The sequence below is a fragment of the Microtus oregoni genome, unplaced genomic scaffold (genome assembly GCF_018167655.1).
Source record: "Microtus oregoni isolate MIOR12 unplaced genomic scaffold, Mior012 000005F_ref0000423, whole genome shotgun sequence".
Lineage (NCBI taxonomy): Eukaryota > Metazoa > Chordata > Mammalia > Rodentia > Cricetidae > Microtus > Microtus oregoni.
In genome coordinates, this window is record NW_024543064.1 from 23237780 (window position 1) to 23258280 (window position 20501).

The 20501-nt window shown below is 45.1% G+C and overlaps 1 protein-coding gene across 2 annotated transcripts in view; it reads left to right on the forward strand.

The window, feature by feature from the left end:
• Positions 1-2659: 2659 nt before the first annotated feature.
• The window catches only part of Kpna6 (karyopherin subunit alpha 6), a 30112-nt gene continuing 12270 nt past the window's right edge, over positions 2660-20501 (forward strand). Inside the window, exons 1-5 of one of the 2 annotated variants that reach the window (XM_041651467.1) lie at positions 2660-2778; positions 15095-15228; positions 17648-17740; positions 18093-18192; positions 20196-20290. In XM_041651467.1, the coding sequence (XP_041507401.1) occupies positions 2775-2778; positions 15095-15228; positions 17648-17740; positions 18093-18192; positions 20196-20290 (426 nt within the window). In that variant the 5' untranslated portion in view covers positions 2660-2774. Of the gene's footprint in view, positions 2779-2827; positions 2906-15094; positions 15229-17647; positions 17741-18092; positions 18193-20195; positions 20291-20501 lie in introns of those variants that run through there. The other variant, XM_041651466.1, reaches the window with a different exon arrangement.

The following is a 20501-nucleotide window of genomic DNA, read 5'->3' on the forward strand; positions in this document are numbered from 1 at the left end:
TTTTATGTATATGAGTGCTTTGCCTATATGGTCTGCACATGTGTACCTAGTGCCACTGGAAGTTACCAGACGACATTGAACCCCCTGAGATTGGAATTACAGATGGTTTGGGAGCCACCAAATGTTTGCCAGTACTCAAACCCTGGTGCTCCCAAGAGAAGCAAGGTTCTGAACTGCTGAGTCAACTCTCCACCCAATCAATGTAATTTTAAATCTTGTTTTAAGCCAGGTGTAGTAGTGCATGTCTTTAATCCCGGCACTCGGGAGGCAGCGGCAGGTGGATCTCTGAGTTTGAGGTCAGCCTGGTCTGCAGAGCCAGTTCCAGGATAACCTGAGCTACATAGTGAGACCCTGTCTTGAAAAACCAGAAAAAAGCAGCCCAGTGGGGAGGCTGTTGTGCTCTCCGCCTTCTGAGGTGGCAGTTGGGGTTACACTGGCCACTAGTGGGCATGAGGAGGAAAACACCCCAGTGAGAGGAAAGGCTAGGGGGTTTGAGACACTCCAGTGTTGGGAGAGGACAAGCAGAGTGTAGTTCCTACCACATGGAAGTGAAGGAAACGAGAGGTCTCCGGGAAGGTCAGAGGCTGGATGAGGGGGGAGATGTTACTGTGAACAGGCTGTGTCCTAGAAACAGCTGTGGTCACTAGGCATAGTATAGAACACTCCGAGGAGAAGGCGTGCAGGGATGCCTACACCTTAGCCCTTCTACTTTTGGCCACAGGGTATGCAGATGCGCCCTGGTGGACAGGACAGAGATTTGACAGTTTAGCATGTACTGTCCCGGACATCGGGACAACAAAGACGGGGAAGATCTCTTTCCTCCCTTAGATGATGGGAAGACGGGGGAATATACCTTGGGACCCAATCAGTGGGCAAAGCTATAGAAAAGCAGAATACTGCTGCCAGAGCAGAGGACAGATACCCTGACCGGGAAGACAGGCAGCAGTGATCATAGAATTGGATCTCAGAAGGTTTACTGTATGGTCAAACAAGACAAGGGACGGTGCTGTGTTCCTGTGGCGGGAGCTGCATCTACCTACACAGAGAAGCTAGGAGCTTGTGCGCCAGATGTTTGGACATTCCTGAAATCAGACCGTGGGAAATTGCTAGGCAAAAGAGTGACACTAATGTATTCAGTTACCTTTCTTTTGTTTGTGTGTGTGTGTGTGCTGATCTTTTTCATATATATATATATATATATATATAATTTTCTTCTTCCAGAACTCAGGACTGAACCCAGGGCCTTGTGCTTGCTAGGCAGGTACTCTACCAATGAGCTACGGTTCTAACCCAAACACTAATGTTTTTGTTTATAAGTATTTGTGTGTGCATGCGCACAAGCGGGTGTGATTTTGTTACAGAAAGTGTGTAGAGCTAGTGAGCGAGTTTCAGAAGTTGGAAACCTTTGTGCCCCAGAAAGCCCAGGGGTGCAGCTCCAGTCGTCAGGCTTAGGCTATCGGCACTTTTCCCTGCCGAGCCCTCTCTCTGGTCCTTAATGTCAGACGGGTCAGCAGATGGGTGAGGAGAACTGGGCCTGGAGATCTGTGAGATGAGGCAAATTAGCATGGCAAGTTCTGCTTGAAGGTAGACACAGTTTTCCTTTTCCTCAAGTTGAGGCATAGAACTTCGACCTTTTGAGTTTTTATCCTTAATTGGCCGGGCATGTGGGTAGACTTGGCAATTTGTTGTGATAGGCCCCTGAGAACCAGATACAAGAACCTTCATTTCCTTCCAAAAGATGGAGATTAAAGATTGCACATAACCCCAGCTCTGTTGAGCTTAGGCATCAGCCTAACATTCCTTGATTCAAAAGGCAAAAGCTTTAATTTCCTCATTACTAGGAAAGAGAGTATACTAGCCTATTAATTTTTGTTATTGTTGTTTCTTTATTCAGTAACCATAGCCAGACACTGGTGGCCCTGGTGTTGAAGCAATACAGAACTGACCTCTACCCTTAATGAGGTTTGTGGGCTCTGACACACACACACACACACACACACACACACACACACACTGGGGAATCTTTTAAGCTCCTCTTGGTGTGATAGTACACACCTGTAACCTCAGCGCTGAGGAGGTGGACGGAGGGCCTCTGGAGTTCAAAGTCATCCTTATCTTCTTACTCTTCTCACCAGAGGATACTCTGGGATACTCGAAACCCTGTCTCAACAAACAAAAAAAGGCCTGGAGCCTTTCATCCCAGCTCTAGGAAGGAACAGGTAGGTGAATCTCTGAGTTCAATGTCTGCATGGTCTATTTTGAGAGTTACAGGCGAACCAGAGACGTAGAGAGAGACCCTGTCTCCACTGAACAAAAACGAGAAACAAACTCCAGTCTAATCTTGACTTATTTTCCTTATCTTCATAGCCTTGAACAAATCACTTCCCCTTTCTAGATGATTCTATATTCAGTTCTATATGGGCTTATTTATAAAAAGAAGGAATATCTTTCTGGGAAAGGAAGCCTCCCCATAAAGAAGAAATAAAAACCAACAGCTGAGAGCTTGACACATTGTTCAGAATCTATCCCTTCTAGTCTTCCTCTAGCCTTGTCTGTTCTGTCCCCAGTAGACGCCTTTAGTGGCTGCGGTTCGCTTTAAACAGCCGCCCATCTCCAGGAGGGAAGGGGCGTGAGGGTTAAGAACGCGTTTTAGTATGGAGTAAAATGTTTGTCCCCATCAGGCCGCCGTCCCGCAGGTCCGCCATATTGTCTGCCGAAGCTGCCGCTGAAGCTACAGCTGCGGCCGCCGCCAAGTCTGAGCGAGCGGAGCCGCGATGGGTGAGTGAGGCAGCTCGGCAGACGGGTGCTCGGGCTGAGGTCTTGGGGAGCGGGGTCTGGCGAGGGCCTGTGTCCAGTCTGAAGCAAATGTCGGGAGCGTCCGGATGGATATGGGAGGAGAAATCAGGTCGGGAGTGCCCCTCAGGCTAGTTTCGGGCCGGCGCAGGGCCGCACGGGGAGCAGCCCCCGGGACGGGTTCCGGATGCCTGGCGCCCCCGGTGTCCCCACGTGGTGGCCTCGGGCCGGAGCTCGTGCCTCCCGGCGGTAGGCAGGGTCCGGCCCGCTCGCCCCGCGCTTGCTGTGGAGCTGGGGAGCGGGATCAGGGCGGCGGGCCTGGACGCCACCACGGGGAGCCTGCTCCGCTGGGCGTTTGGCCGCGGCGCTTCTGAGCGAGGTGAAATCTTACCTGGCCTACGTAGAGTCCTCTGGAGAGGAGACGCAGGGCAGGCCAGCTCCGGACCGGTAACCAAGGGCAGGCCGGGTCCACCACAGCTTGGGCCTTTGAAGGCCAGGAAAATGTCCCAGTCGGCGCAGGAATGGGCTGGTTCGGCTAGACTCGGTGTCAGGCTTCGTAGTGTTTAGAAAGCCCAAAGCCAAGATTTCTTGGCATAGACAAGCCAGAGACTTGAGGTTTCTGGGCCAACTCTGGTTAGGAGGAAAGAGAGACCTGTTGATCTTTTGTAAAAGAAGACTCTGGATACGAAGGCCGTTGCCCAAAAGAGTCGATGGTGAAGTCTTTGAATTCAGAAACAAAACCAGCTTGGTAATTTATTGCTGTCAGTAAAATCTGCTTAAATTTGCTAATATGTATGTTCAGGCACTGTTGCCTGCGCTTAACGTGTCGTGTTTAACCTAATTTCAGTCTGGTGGGATAGTTGCTGCTGTTGTTCCTATTTTACGGATTGGGGAAACTGAGGCTTAGAGTGGTAAAGTAACTTATCCAAGGTCACACAGTGATTAAAACTGGGTGCTCTCTCAGTCCTGATCTAAGCTTTAAACGCTGCTTTTTTTGTGGCCTGGCCCCCTAGTGGTGGGCTGGAGGAAGGAAGAGACGGTTTTAACTCTACATAAAGTTGTGAAGGTGTTTTGTTATGGGTGCAGGTGGAAATCTTCAGTCTGAATGAAACTGAAAAGGCGAAGGGTGAATGGCTGGCCCGCGCCAATTTTAAGAGTGGCACCTACATGCATTTCTGAAACTTCGTATGCTCTCTGATCCTAGGGAAACATACATTATTTTCCCTGCCTGTGATTTTCCAATCAGATCTGGCCTCCCACTTCCCACATCTCATCCAGTGACTTAAGGCACAAACCCAATCGCATAGGGAAGGTATCTAGCAGTCTGCAAAAGGCCCGTGTTCTGCGCTTTCTCGTTGCTAGGAAAAGAGTGTATCTGGAGCCTCGCCCGCTCTGTAGATAGCAATGCGCTCTTCCCCACCTTCAATAATAGCAGTCCTTTCCCCTCCAGAGCCCTCTGGAGAGTCTGAGAATGATTTTGGAGCCCACCTGGAGCCCTGGAAGGACAGGGGTGATCTGTGAGGTTCAATTTTACAGATTGAAAAACAATAGCAAAGAAGATGATGAAGCTAGTGAGCAGCAGCCAGGAGCGTGAGTCTTCCACACTTTACTGCACAGCAGCCTCCAGGGTTTAAGGTGGAGTGGCAGGCACTTTTAATCCCAGCACTTGGGAGGCCGAGGCAGGAGGATCTCTGAGTTCAGAGCCAGCCTGGGCTTCATAGAAGAAAAAAAAAGAAAGGTGTTAAGTTAGTATTTTCTATGTTAGAATGTGAGGTGAAAGTTCTTCGGTGCAAGAAGACCTGACCACGGTCCCAGAAAGAGTTTTTAGTACTGAGTCAGGAGGTGGCTTCTAGTTTAACTTCAGTGATCAGACTAAAGTAAGGATATATTTAATCACAGTGTGTAATCCTAGGTAGTTTGGGTAATCCCCATTACAGCAGTGAATTGATGCTTTGAGACGATTAGGTAAGTAGTGAAGGCTAATGAGCGAGGCCCATTGGGTACTGGTTATAATACAGTTGGAGTCTGCTCTAGTGCCTCTTACGCGTGCGTGCGTGCGTGCGTGCTCTCCCAGGGCCTGTGCTGGTGTAGCTATAGACACAGCTTTGCTCTTGGTCATCCCTAGCAAAGATCTCCTCCACTTGAATTCCGGTGGGTGCTAGTAACTAATCACCTTTCCCACTGTCCTGCTAACTGGGAATTTGGCATTCTCTACCAACATCCAGGAAGTGGGTCTTGAAAATGTGACCTCTAAACCAGTCGTTGTCATTTTGTTATCCTATGCAGTGGTTGATTTGAGCTGCTTAGATCTGAAGAGAAGTCTAAGGACTTCTGGAAGAACCTTTTTTCCGAGACAAGATTTCTCTGTGTAACAGTCCTAGCTGTCCTGAAACTAGCTCTGTAGACCTGGCTGGCCTCAAAGTCCCAGAGATTCCCCTGCCTTTACCTCCCAAGTGCTGGAATTAAAGGCATGCGCCGCCACCACCCAACTGAACCTTTCTAATTTAAAGCTGACTTCCTGGCATAAAAAAAAAAAAAAAAAAGATTTGCAAATTTGTATTTTAAACTGGTTTTTACCAAAGAATGAGAGTTTTAGAAAAGACCAAGGAAAACTGCATCTGTGTAGCGCGCTAGGTGACCAGCACCCTTCCAGGTACTTTGCCTACTAACTCACTTAACTCTCAGGTTCTCCGGAATGCTACTGCTGAGCTCTGCTCCCAGTCTTAGCAGACCTCTTGTGACCTCTTGTATATCTGTGCCTTTATTTTCTGCGGGTGGGGTGGGGGAAGGTTGTTTGGTTTTTGTGTTCTTGTTTTGTGGGAAGTCTGGGTATTGAACCCAAGCAGAGTCATAGAATTGTCCTAAATAGCCATGTACCACAGAACTTCAGTGGAAAGATTAAGTCTGTAAGATCGTAACGAAGCTAAAAATCTCACTGGTGTAGAGAACATATAGCTGAAGAGACTTTTGTCGATCTTAATGATTTCTTTAAAAGTGAAGTCATTAGCCCGGCATGGTGGCTTACGTCATTTGTCCCAGCCACTCAGGGTGAAGCAAGGGTTGTTTGAGCCCAATGATTGAAGGAGCCTGGGTAACACAAGACTGTCTCAAAGAAGTTTGAGCTGGGTGGTGAAATGCCTCAGAAAACAAAGGGCGAAGCTGGGCGGTGGTGGCGCACGCCTTTAATCCCAGCACTCGGGAGGCAGAGGCAAGCAGATCTCTGTGAGTTCGAGGCCAGCCTGGTCTACAAGAGCTAGTTCCAGGACAGGAACCAAAAAGCTACGGAGAAACCCTGTCTCAAAAATCCAAAAGAAAGAAAAAAAAAGAAACAGAAAACAAAGGCGATTGCTGCCAAGCCTAATGTCTTGAGTTAATCCTTGGGCCCCACAAATTGTCTGTTACCACCACATGTGCATACACTTCCCTCTTCACGAACACAGAATAAATGAAAATGGGACTAGAGTTACACCTTAGCAGGTAAGAGCACAAGCTGCTCTTTTAAGAGGACTGGGGTTTGATTGCCAGCACCCACATAGCAACTTAAAACAATGTAAAATCCACCACTCACAACTCTAACTCCAGGCCCAGGGAGTCAGAAGCCCGGACAAAACACCTGCACACCTAACAAAAAAATGCATAGGTAAATAAACAGATAAAGATGTAATAAAGTTTCAGCTGGGTGTGGCAGTACTGGCCTGTAATATCCTAACATGTAAGAGTGTCTTTGGGGCAACCTAAACTATATATAGCAAGACTATCTCAAAAAAACCAAGGACAGCCGGGCAGTGATGGGCACACTTTTAATCCCAGCACTCAGGAGGCAGAGGCAAGTGGATCTCTTTGAGTTCGAGACCAGCCTGGTCTACAGAGTGAGTTCCAGGACAGGCACCAAAGCTACAGAGAAACCTTGTCTCGAAAAAAGAAAAAGAAAAAAAAAGCTAAGGACATTGCTTATCGTATAATGGTTGCCAAGAATGTACTAGACTCACAGAGATCCTGCTGGCTTCTGCCTCCTGAGTGGTGGAATTAACGGTGTGTTTTGGGTTTTGTTTTGCTTTGAGGTAAGGCTTTACTCTGTAGCACCAGGTAGCCTGGAGCTCAGTCTTCCTACCTCAGCTTTCACTGTGCTCCACCATACTTGGCTGAAAGAAACAAAAACATTTTAGGGCTGGAGAGATGACTCAGTGTTTATTCTTACACAGGATCTAGGTTCAGTTAACTCCCAGACTCCACATCAGGCAGCTCACAATGGCCTGTGACCACATCTGTAGGCATCTGTGGTCACACAAACAGACGAAAAATAAATTTCGCCAGGTGGTGGTGGAGCACACCTTTAATCCCAGCACTTGGGGGGCAGAGGCAGGCGGATCTCTGTGAGTTCAAGGCCAGCCTGGTCTACAAGAGCTAGTTCCAGGACAGGCTCCAAAGCTTCAGAGAAACCCTGTCCTGGAAAACCAAAAAATAAATAATTTCTTTTTTTTTTTTTCTCCCACAATCCCAGTTCTTGGTAGCTGAAGGATTGCCATGAGTTCAAGGGTGGCCTGGATTAGACAGTGAAACCATGTCTCAAAAAGAGAAAGAGGTTATAAAGAAATTTTATACAGTTATATTTTTTGTTTGCATTTTAAGATGGTAATGCAAACTAGTTGAAAAGTTGTTTAAAATTTTAAAGTTTATAGTGTAAAAATGAAGGGAAAAAATTATTTGTTTTGCCTTTTTGAAACAGACTTTCTCTGTATAACATCCTAGGTTGGCTTGAACTCAGATCCACCTGCTTCTGCCTCCTGATTTCTGGGATTAAAGGCATGTGCAGTGGCATTTCATTTGTATTTTAATAAATAAAAATCGCCTGAAGATCAGAGAGTAAAACAATCCCCTCTGGTCAGCCTTACAGACCAGGCAGTGATAACACACACCTTTAATCCTAGTAGCCACACTAGTTGCCATAGACACCGGGCAGTGCATGTCTTTAATCTCAGTGGTGCACGCCTTTAATCCCAGAACTGAAGAGGAGTATAAAATGGGAAGAGAGCTCTCACACTCAGTCTCATTCAGAGAGAGATCCCTGGAGGTAGGATTGCCATTTTGGACTGAGGTAGAGGTAAGAGCCAGTGACTGGCTGTTTTGCTTTTCTGTATATCAGGTTGAACCCCAATTTCTGTCTCTGAGTTTTTATTAATTGTGCTTCAGGTATATACCACAATGCCAATCCCTGGCTGATTTATTTTTAATAAGAAGAAAAAGTCTTAATTAAGTTTAGGTACAGTATTTTGTTACCTGCAGAAGTGAACACAGCATCCTAGGCTTTCGCACTTTGATGCACCATTCACCTGAAGCAACTTCTAGCGCCAGTGTCCAGTCTTACTGGGTCTTATACAGTGGGCCTTCTGTGTGCTGTGTTATTTTTTGCTGTACTGTTTTCTGGGTTTTGTGTGTGTTGTTGTTTTTAGCACAACAATACTAAATCAATGTTTTGTTTAGAAACAGTCTAAGTATATGGACAGAGTGTTCTGACACTAATGCAGATTAGCCTGCATCATCAGTCTCCAAAATGCTGAGATTAAGGGCCTGGACTGTGCCGTATTGACAGGAGTTGTGGGCTCAGAATTGAACTCTGTGCCTAGAAGTCCTCCCATGTGTCCAGATCCTCTGGTATCCACTGACTGAGGTAACTCAGAAGTTGAATTAAGGACTCCGGCTACGGCTGTGGCAGGAACAGGCGCTTCCTCGGTGGCTGGCCATTCATCCTCTGATGCATAAGTCTGGACTTTCAGCTACTAAGCCTTGACCAGAGTCAGGAGTGCAGCAGGGCCATGAGTGTCAAGCAGGGTCTCTTCAGTACTACCCCCAGCATCTTCTATGGCCTGATCATCACGGCAAGGATCTTTGAGCCTGGGGTTGAGTTTGGGAATTGAACCCACTGTGGCTGTGCCCTGAATATCTGCAGGCTCTTCCATCTTGTCTGGATCCCTGCTGGTAGTTGCTGTTTCTGTTTTCAGATGTACAAATAATCATTTTGTTTCTTCACTACCATAACATGCTTTGTATCCTATTAGAAATAGGCTATACCGTATAACCTAAGCGTATATTAAAATACATCAGCTTAATAAGATCATGTAAGGTAGACTCTGTGATGTTCACAGTGGTGAAATCTGTTGAGGATACAGTTCTCAGAAATATCCCATTGCTATGACTATTAATAGACTATTAGTAGACACAGTATAGTTGTTACTAGAATATGGGCTGTTAAGGGCAGTGTTCTGGAAAAAGCCCGTTTCTGACTCTGAAATTGCCACTAGCAAGGCTGAGATTATGAGGCATAATAAATTTGTAAATAATAAGTAGTTTTAAAAGTGGAGTGTAGAGCCAGCAAGATGTCCGAGCGGATGTTAGCTCATGGATGTAGCTTCGTATACAAAGACTTAAGCTGATCCTTAGACTGTCATAAGCCAGACATGTTGGCAAATACCTGTAATCCCAGCAGTGTATGAGGGCAGGAAGATCAGAACCTCAAGGACAGCCTAGAATTATACCCAGAATTAGCTATAGGAAACAAATGTAGAGAAGCTCTCTCCGTAATGTTTTGAACTGCCAAAATAGCTAAATGTTGGGTTTTTGGTTTTTTTGCGACACATACCTGATCTTGTCAGTACTTTTCCTCAGGGATTTCATCCGCTTCTAAAATCCTAATGGGGGCTGGAGACATGGCTCAGTGGTTAAGAGCACTGGCTGCTCTTCCAGAGGTTCTGAAGTTCATTTCCCAGCAACCACGTGGTGGCTCACAACCATTTGTAAGGAGATCTGGCGCGCTCTTCTCGCCCTCAGGCATACATGCAGGCAGAACACTATACGTAATAAAAAATAAAATCTTAAAAAAATCCTGCCGTGCGGTGGTGGCGCACGCCTTTAATCCCAGCACTCGGGAGGCAGAGGCAGGCGGATCTCTGTGAGTTCGAGGCCAGCCTGGTCTACAAGAGCTAGTTCCAGGACAGGAACCAAAAAGCTACGGAGAAACCCTGTCTCGAAAAATCAAAAAAAAAAAAATCCTAATCGGAAGATCAGCGTGCAAGACTTCCTATTGGTTTTTCCAGTTTTATGACATTTACATTTATCTGTATATCCTGCAGTCTACTCATTTCCTCCTTTTTGTTTCGTTTTGGTTTGATTTTTTTGGTTTTTCCAGACAGGGTTTTTCTGTGTGACAGCTCTGGCTGTCCTAGAACTCACTTTGTAGACCAAGCTGGCCTCAAACTCAGATCCGCCTGTTTCTGCCTCCCAAGTACTAGGATTAAAGGCATGCGCCACGACCACCTGGCTCATTTCCTCCTAATCTGTATCATTTCTGGTCATGTGTAATAAAATTCTAGACCTTCCTATGTTTATTTACTTATGGGTGTGAGTATGGGTGCTCCGTGGAACAGCTGTGGCGGTCAGAAAGACAGCTTACAATGGAGTTTGTTCCCCATTCCATTGTGTAGGTTTTTAGGGATTGAACTCAAGTCAGCTTGGGGTATCAGGCTTGGTTGTAAGCACCTTGACCTGTGCTCTCAGTGGCCTGTCACTTGGGGATTCGTTAGGTACTATGGTAGTTCTTTCAAGAGATGATGATGATAGCGGTGATTGGGGTGGCAAATAGTAACAAAAGTTAAGAATCTGAGTCACCGGGCTTGGTTTTTGGTTTCGTGTGGTGGCTGAAGCTGAGTGATGCTGAGGATCAAGTGTGCTGGGCCTGTTGACTTGAGCAGCAGAATGGATGGTAATACTGAGATGCGTTTAAATTTAGACAGTTTGGGATATCTCTGATTTCCAAGGGAAGGCATCCAAAAGAAAAGCCAATATAGAAGCAAAGAGCTCTGAGGGTGAAGTCTGGGAATGAGGTTTCATTATCGATGTTTATCTCTAGATAGCTAGTAACCATAGAAACAAGTAGATCCTGAATCAGTAGAGATTAGACTAAAAAGAATGGGGTCTGGGCATGGTGGTTCAGTATTTTAAAACCAGTAGTGGAAAAGAGGCAGGGGATCTCTGTGATTTCGAGGCCAGTCTGGTCTAGAAGAGCTAGTTCCAGGACAGGAACCAAAAGCTACGAAGAAACTCTGTCTCGAAAAACAAAAACAAACAAAACAAAACAAAAGGCTGGATCTGAGTTAAAGATCAGCCCATCCTACCAAGTGAGTTCAGGTACAGCCAGGACTGAACTACTCAGAAGGACCCTATCTCAAAAAGAAGTGTGTCCGTCTGAGGCCAGGAGTACAACTCCAAGGTTAGAGCATGTGCGTGGCTTGTACAGACTTCCAGAAACATACGAAAGAGAAGCAAATGAGGTTAATGTGGAGGAACAAAAGAAACAGTAGCCAGAATTAGCGAGAAGAGAAGGAGTGGTGGGTGGCTAAGACAAAATGGTTGTTAATGATATCAAGAGGATTAAAAGAAAGAAAATAAACGGCCAGGCGTGGTGGTGTACACCTTTAATCCCAGTGCTAGGGAGGCAGAGGCAGGTGGTTCTCTGAGTTCAAGGTCAGCCTGGTCTACTAGAGCTAGTTCCAAGACAGCTAGGGTTACATAGAGAAACTCTGTCTCTAAAAAGAAAAAAGAAGCCGGGCGATGGTGGCGCACGCCTTTAATCCCAGCACTCGGGAGGCAGAGGCAGGTGGATCTCTGTGAGTTCGAGACCAGCCTGGTCTACAGAGCTAGTTCCAGGACAGGCTCCAAAGCCACAGAGAAACCCTGTCTCGAAAAACCAAAAAAAAAAAAAAAAGAAAAGAAAAAGAAAGTGTTTGTTGAATTTAGCATTATGTGCTTGATCTTGATCAATGGCCTTTACAAAAAGTGATGGCGTAAGAACAAATGGGAGGGAGCTAAAAATGAACCAGGCTGTTTTCAGAAATTTGAGAGAGTGCTGGAGAAATGGCTCAGCGATTAAGAGCATTTGCTGGGGGCCTGGAGAGATGGCTCAGAAGTTAAGAGCACTTGACTGCTCTTCCAGAGGTCCTGAGTTCAATTCCCAGCAACCACATGGTGGCTCACAACCATCTGTAATGAGATCTGGTGCCCTCTTCTGGCATGCAGGCATATATGCAGGCAGAACACTGTATACATAAATCTTTTTTTTTTTTTTTTTTTTTTTTTTTGGTTTTTTTCGAGACAGGGTTTCTCTGTGGTTTTGGAGCCTGTCCTGGAACTAGCTCTCGTGAACTCACAGAGATCCGCCTGCCTCTGCCTCCCAAGTGCTGGGATTAAAGGCGTGCGCCACCACCACCCGGCTGTATACATAAATCTTAAAGGGAAAGAAAGAAAAGAAATTTGGATGTTAGGAGAGATGAGGAAGTTGAAGCTCTTGTAATATTCAGAGTAGAGATTATGAATGTCTGCATTAGAGTGGCATAGGAATGGAAAAAGAGACAGGAATCTAGACAGCTTTTTTTGTATATAGCATGACTGACAATTAACTTGTGTGTGTATGTATGTATGTATGTATGTATATATATATATATATTTTTTTTTTTTTTGAGACGGGGTTTCTCCGTAGCTTGGAGCCTGTCATGTAACTCGCTTTCTATAGACCAGGTTGGCCTCTCAAATTCACAGAGATCTACCTCCCAAGTGCTAGGATTAAAGGTGCACCAGCACCACCTGGTGATAAAGTGGATTTTTTTTTTTTTTTTTTTGGTTTTTCGAGACAGGGTTTCTCTGTGGCTTTGGAGCCTGTCCTGGAACTAGCTCTTGTAGACCAGGCTGGTCTCGAACTCACAGAGATCCGCCTGCCTCTGCCTCCTGAGTGCTGGGATTAAAGGCGTGCGCCACCATCGCCCTGCAAAGTGGATATTCTTTTCATTCTTTTTTTTTTTTTTTGATTCATTTATTTATTTATTTATGTGCTTGAGTGCTCTATCTTCATGCACACCAGAAGAGGCCGCCGGATTCCATTATAGATGGCTGTGGCCACCATGTGGTTGCTGAGAATTGAACATTGAACTCAGGACCTCTGGAAGAGCAACTAGTGCTCTTAACCTCTGAACCGTCTCTCCAGCCCCAAAGTGGACGGTTTTTGATTTTTTAAGACAGGGTTTCTCTGTCCTGGAACTAAGTAGCTCCTGTAGACCAGGCTGGCGTTGAACTCACAGATTTGCCTGCCTCTGCCTTCCTAGTGCTGGGATTAACGGCGTGAGCTGCCAACGCCCGGCTAAAGTGGACCTTCTTAAGTAGGGGAGAACAAATGAAGTATCCTCTTTGAGGTATAAACAAGTTTTCTCATGCACCTCTACAGATGTTCATCCTTCTATTCTTTCTTGCCTGCTTCTCCAGTGAAGTCATAAGCAGATATTTGTGATAGTTACTTATCACCATGGTAACGAAAGAAGCAATGTGGTTCCTATTTTCAGTTTAACTGTCAACTGTGCTCAAAGGAGAGGACAGCCTCTGGGACAGCACAGGCTCAGTCATGAAAAACTATATATCAGGTAATAGAGGACAGCCTTCCATAGGGCTTGCCTTTAGTAGTCTTGCTTCTGCCTGTTTAGTGACCCATAGGAGAAGCCACTGCAGGTCCTTATAACTTTCGTGTGTGTGTGTGTGTGTGTGTGTGTATGTGACACATGGCATAGTGTTTACGTGGAGGTCAGAGGACAACAGGAGTTGATTCTCTCCTTCAAATGAGTGGATTCTGGTGATGGAATTTAGCTCACCAGGCTTGGTGGCAAGAACCATTATCTTCTTGTTGCTTTCTTTTTTGTTTGTTTTTTTTTAAATTATTTGGGGGGGCAGGGTTTCTCTGTGTATCCTAGCTGTCCTGGAACTCACTCTGTAAACCAGGCTGGCCTCAAATTTGCAGAGATGCTGCCTCTGCCTCCCAAGTGCTGGAATTAAAGGCATGCACCACCACCCGGCCTTTTTTATTTTTAGTGTGTATATGTTTATACCTAATGCCCCTCATGTGCAGAAGCCTGGAGAGGTCAGAAGGGGCTTCAGATAATTATGAGCCTTTATGAGTGCTGAGAACTGAACCTGGGTCCATCACAAGAGCAGCACATACTCTTTCTTTTAATTGTTTTTTTTTTTATTTATTTTTTTTTTTAAAGATTTACTTATTTATTAAGTATACAGTGTTCTGTCTGCATGTGTGCCTACAGACCAGAAGAGGGCACCAGATCTCATTACAGATGGTTGTGAGCCACCCTGTGGTTACTGGGAATTGAACTCAGGACCTCTGGAAGAACAGTCAGTGCTCTTAACCTCTGAGCCATCTCTCCAGCCCGCAGCATATACTCTTAACCACTGAATTATCTCTCCCACTTAGTTTTGGGGTTTGTTTGTTATGTGTGACTTAGTTTTACTTTGTATGTATGAGTGTTTGGCCTGCATGTGTGCCTGGTACATCCAGAGGTTAAATTATGACACTGGATTCCCTGGAGTTACAGATGGTTGTCAGCCAACATATAGGTTCTGGGAATTGATCCTGGGTCCTCTGCAAGAGCAACAAATGCTCTTAACCATTGAGCTGACTCTCCAGGGCTGCTGGATACCCCCATCCTCCTCTTTGAAGATAAGAAATCTCTGTGGACTTTGCTGAGTGAGTTTCTTTTCTTTTTTTTTTTTTTTCTTTTCTTTTTTTTTTTTTTTTTTAAAGATTTATTCTATTAAGTATACAGTGGTCTGCTTGCCTGCGGCCTGGGGGCCTGAAGAGGGAACCAGATCTCATTACAGATGTAAGCCACCAGGTGGTTGCTGGGAATTGAACTCAGGAGTGTTCTTACTTAGCTTTTGAGCCATCTTTCCAGCCCACCGAGTGGCTAGAATAAACCAGAGATTCCTCTGCCTTTTTTTTTTCCAGGCCCAGAACTTGTTTACATTTCTTTGTTTGTTTGTTTTGGTTTTGGTTTTTGGTTTTTCTGTAGCTTTGGAGCCTGTCCTCGAACTAGCTCTTGTAGATCAGGCTAGCCTCGAACTCACAGAGATAAACCTGCCTTGGCCTCCTGAGTGCTGGGATTAAAGTTGTGTGCCACCACCGCCTTTATGTTTTTGTTGGGTTTTTGTTGTTGTTGTTGTTGTTTGTTTGTTTGTTTTTTGAGGCAGGGTTTCTTTGTGAACAGTTCTGACTGTCTTGGAACTCATTTTGTATAGACCAGGCTGGCCTTGGGCTGACAGATCCACCTGCCTCTGCCTCAAGTGCTGGGATTAAAGATGTGCACCATCACCACCTGTTTGCCATCTTCTTATTTCTCTTTATTTAAGTTCTCATTTTGTTCATGTGTGGAAAGGAAATGCTGCTGTCTCACAACTCTGACAATATCTTCCCTTCTAGAGACCATGGCAAGCCCAGGGAAAGACAATTACCGAATGAAGAGCTATAAGAACAACGCCTTAAACCCTGAGGAAATGAGACGAAGGAGGGAGGAAGAGGGCATTCAGCTTCGGAAACAGAAGCGGGAACAACAAGTAAGTTGACTGGAGTGTTCTCCAACACACCTATCAGGAAAGCCAGCCGGTTCTGTAGTTGGCCTCTCTCTACTTCCTAATGCTGCCACCCACCCCAGCCATAAAACTTCCTTTGCTACCTCATAACTGTAGTGGTGCTACTGTTACGGATCATAATATCTGTGGTTTCCAGTGGTCTTAAGCAACCACTGTGAAAGGGTCAGTCAATCCTTGAATGAGTCATGACCCAAAGGTTGAGAACCACTGGCCTAGGGAAATGTAGCTTATTGATTTAACAGGCTAGTCGCTCAGTTTGTTTTATAAGGTAGGTGTGCGTGTGTAAAGTGTGTGTGCATCTGCACATGGTGGTCAGAGATTGCTCTCCACCTTAGCCTTTTTTGTCAGGGCCTGTCATGATCCTGGAACCCACTGATTGGCTTGACTAGCCTGTGAGCTCCAGAGATCCTGCCTCCTCCTAAATGCTGGTGTGCACTGCTATCCTAACTCACGTGGGTGCTTGGGTCTGAGCTCTGGTCTTTCATGTTTGTTTTGCTAGCACTTCATTGATTGACGTGCCCTCCACATTTCTTTTGTAAAGAATTATTGAAAATTTACAGAAATCTAATTTCTTAGCCCCTTTTGGGCTGACTGTCCTGGAACTCGCTCTGTAGACCAGGCTGGCCTCAAATTCACCAAAACCTGCCTGTCTCTGCATCTCAAGTGCTGAGATTAAAGGTGTGCAATACTGTTTCCAGCCTTCAAGCATCGTTTTTTTTTTTACTTTTTTTTTATTTATTTACTTAACTTTATTATGTTTGTTGGTGTGAAGGTGTCAGATCTCATGGAACTGCATTTTCAGACAGTTGTGAGCTGCCATGTGGGTGCTGGGAATCGAACCCGGGTCCTCTGGAAGAGCAGTCAGTGCTCTTAACCGCTGAGCCATCTCTCCAGCCCCTCAAGCATCGTTTTTTATCTAACATTGTAGCTCTAGCTTCTTGTCCCATGTGGTTTTATTTGGTCTTTTAGGTTTGCCGATTGTGTATATGCTTTGGCATGCATTTAGAAGTCAAAAGACAGCCTCTAATATCTGCCCTCACCTTCCACTTTCTCAGAGTCTAAAGGAGATTCAGAGTTTTGCTTTGTGTTCACTGATGTATATGCCAGCCCATGTCTGTCTCCCATCTTACTGTAATAGCTCTGGAATTACAGCTACCTTTATATGGGTGCTGGGGATTCAAACTCAGCCCTTATTTGTTCAGCAAGTGCTTTACCCACTGAACCATCTTTTAAGCACCTCTTTTGTTTATCTTTAACAAAAATTTAGGGCTGAAGAGATGGGTTAGCTGTTTAAGAGCAATTACTGGTCCTGCAAAGAACCCAGGTTCAGTTTCTAGCACCTATATGGCAGTTTATAAACATGTGTAACTCTAGTTTCTTTGTTCTTTGGTTGGCTTTGGGGTTTTGTTGTTGTTTTGTTTTTATTTTTTGTGACAGGGTTTCTCTGTTTAGCTCTAGCTGCCCAGGAACTTGCTCTGTAGACGAAATTGGTCTCAAACTCAAGAGATCCACCTTCCTCTGCCTCCTGAGTGCTGGATTAAAGGCGTGCGCCAACGTAACTGACATGAATAAAAATTAAAAAAAAAAATTACTTAGTGCCAGATCTCATTACAGATGGTTGTGAGCCATCTCTCCAGCTCCCAAGAATAATTTTTTTTTTTTTCGAGACAGGGTTTCTCTGTAGCTTTTGGTTCCTGTCCTGGAACTAGCTCTTGTAGACCAGGCTGGCCTCGAATTCAGAGATCCGCCTGCCTCTGCCTCCCGAGTGCTGAGATTAAAGGCATGCGCCACCACTGCCCGGCTAAGAATAAATTTTTTAAAAAGCATTTAGATTGAAAAAAAAAAAAAAACTGTATGAGTGTGTACAAGTGAGTATATCACCTGCACGGTGGAGCCCAGAGAGGCCAGAGGAACGCATCAGATCTGTTAGAAATAGAATCAGCCAGGTGATGGTGGCACAGGACTTTAATTCCAGAGCTACACAGAGAAATCCTGTACCACCGTGTCTCCAGCCTTCTGCTCTCTGGAGACTGCTCTGTGTTGCATGTGCCTTGGACAAAGACTGACTTGTCTCCATGGCAATCCCACACTCGCGGGGCCAGATCTCACTCAACTTTTAGGTTTCATTACGTAACTTTTTTGAGTTTGAGGCCAGCGTGGTCTACAGAGTGAGTTTTAGCACAGCCAGGGCTGCACAGAGAAACCCTGTCTCGAAAATCCCCAAAGAAAAAAGTAAACTTGTGAATATCTTTTATATCTGCTTAAGTTTGGCCTTATTTTCCCATGCTGTTATTTTTTGTCTCTGTATCATAATCTTGCTTCTTGTTATTCTTTCTCCAGTTTGTGAGTAGTGCTAGCTCTGTCTCCTCATTTTCCTTTTCAGCTTTTTAAACGGAGAAATGTGGAGCTGATTAATGAAGAGGCCGCCATGTTTGATAGTCTGCTGATGGACTCCTACGTGAGCTCTACAACTGGGGTAAGTAAGCCCTTCAAGGCTTGGGCACAGCTGTTCTCAGAATAGCATCAGGTGGCCGTGTCATTACGTATCTTTGCAGTTGTGTTAATCTCTTCCTTTTTGTGGTCAGTCAGTTTAAACACTCAACAAGGATGCAAATACCTGAGACATTCAGGGAAGTCATTGGGTATATCACAGATTAGAATCATTTTAAAATGTTGTATCTTAAAGCAGACTTGGATGACCCTTCTCCTGGTCTATTATACCATCGTCTTACTTTAGAATCTTATAAAGCAGGAAGCCATGTAGGATTCTATGCTCTCATCTTGTATTAGTATTAACCACAAGGTCGTACACCTGTTTTATATTCTAGGAGAGTGTGATCACAAGAGAGATGGTGGAGATGCTCTTTTCTGATGATTCTGACTTGCAGTTAGCAACCACACAGAAATTCCGGAAACTCCTCTCCAAAGGTATAAAGCCGAGTCCGCCTGAGAGAAGTGCTGTGTGATTTGGCCTCCTTTGTTTTGTTTGTTTGTTTGTTTGTTTGTTTGTTTTGCTTAACTGCTACCTATTGCTCACTGTAGCCTTCCTGGCCAGATTTCCTTTGAATAAGCCAGTGTGTATGCCACATGAGTATATGTGCTCACAGAGACTAAAAGAGGACGTCACATCCTCTGGAGCTGGAGTTACAATCGGTTAGGAGCCGAGAACAGAATTGTGCAGAAGCAGTGTCTGCTCTTAACTCTGAGCACTGTCTCCAGCCCCCCTTAATACCTTCTTAATGAAGCTATCCTGACCGCTGACTCCACTAGAATGTATTGGAGAAGACTCTACAGATAAAGCTTTCTTCCTTTCATCCTTTTTTTTTTTTTTTTTTTTTTATGATAGTCTTGTTAGCCTTGAACTCAAGATCCTCTGCCCCAATCTCCTCAGTTCTGGGTTTACAGCCTGGCATTGATGGCGAACACCTTTAATCCCAGCACTGAGGATTCAAATGCCTGTAGATCTCTGTGAGTTCCAGGCCAACCTGGGTTATACAGTGAAACCCTGTCACGATAAAGTCCTTACTACTGCTTTCTGACAGCCTACCTTTCACTGGCACGTTAAGTTCTGTAAGTCATGGACTTTGGCTTTGTTCATACTCTATTATCAGTACCTAGTACACAGAATTGCTCTATAAACATCAATCAATGTATCAGATGTGCAAGGCTCTGCCATTGGTTTTTAGTATATGATACCAAGAAAAGAGCAATGATCTTCCTTAGAAAAGAAATATGTAGGTCAGGATGCTCCTTGGCCTTTTCTCACTCGTTTTTCATTGTCTTTCCATTTGGTAAGTGACAGCTGAGCAAACCTAATTTAGGATTAGATTGCCTTTATACTTGTGACATGACAAGGGTATTATGCAGTTTGTAGATGAGCAAAAGGCAGTTATAAAATGTTTGTAAGAGTAGTCAGTGGGCAGTGGTGGCTCACACCATTAATCCCAGCACTCAGGGATCAGAGGCCAGCAGATCTGAGTTTGAGGCCAGTGTAGTCTATAGAGAGAGAGTTCTAGGACAGCTAGAACGGTTACACAGAGAAACCCCTCTCTCAAAAAAACTTTAAAAGCCAGGCGATGGTGGCGCACGCCTTTAATCCCAGCACTCAGGAGGCAGAGGCAGGTGGATCTCTGTGAGTTCAAGACCAACCTGGTCTACAAGAGCTAGTTCCAGGACAGGCTCCAAAGCAACAGAGAAACCCTGTCTTAAAAAGCAAAAATCAAACCAAACAAAACAAAAAACCTGAGTACCCCTAATGATTGAGCAATTTCACTCAAATATACAGTCGGGAAAAGCAAGGGCTAGCCATTGTCTTGGGCTTGCTGGTCCTCAGAAATGAGCCCACAAAGTGGGCTGGACTTTACACAGAGCCCGTCCGGAACAGCTAAGAACCTCCAAGAGGAGGCAGAGGCAGGCGGATCTCTGTGAGTTCGAGGCCAGTCTGGTCTACAAAGGGAGTTCCAGGACAGGCTCCAAAGGTACAGAGAAACCCTGTCTCGAAAAACCCAAAAAAAAAAAAAAACTTAAAAAAAAAAATTGCCGGGGCCTGGAGAGATGGCTCAGCGGTTAAGAACATTGCCTGCTCTTCCAAAAGTCCTGAGTTCAATTCGCAGCAACCACATGGTGGCTCACAACCATCTGTAATGAGATATGGTGCCCTCTTCTGGCCTGCAGGCATACACACAGACAGAATATTGTATTGTATACATAATAAATAAATTGCCAAGTGGTGATGGCACACGCCTTTAATCCCTACACTTGGGAGGCAGAGGCAGGTGGATCTCAGTGAGTTCGAGACCAGCCTGGTCTACAAAGCGAGTTCCAGGACTGTTACGAATAGAATAAAAACGACAGAGTAGTCAGAAGCATCCAGGACTGCAAATGGATCAGCAAAGCTTCTCTGACTTTGTGTCTTTCCTATCTCCCTCTAGAGCCAAGTCCTCCAATAGATGAAGTTATTAACACTCCAGGAGTAGTTGACCGGTTTGTGGAGTTTCTGAAGAGGAGTGAGAACTGTACATTACAGGTAAAGCTTTCGGGCAGAGATACTGGGTGGGTTTCCTCATGGACTGAAGTGGGCTTCTGCAGGCATATCTTACGGGAATGGAAGAGTAATAAAGGGAAACTATCAGTTGAAGTATCTTCCTCAAAAAAAGTTTTAGATAATCCCAGCACTCGGGAGGCAGAGGCAGGCGGATCTCTGTGAGTTTGAGACCAGCCTGGTCTACAGAGCTAGT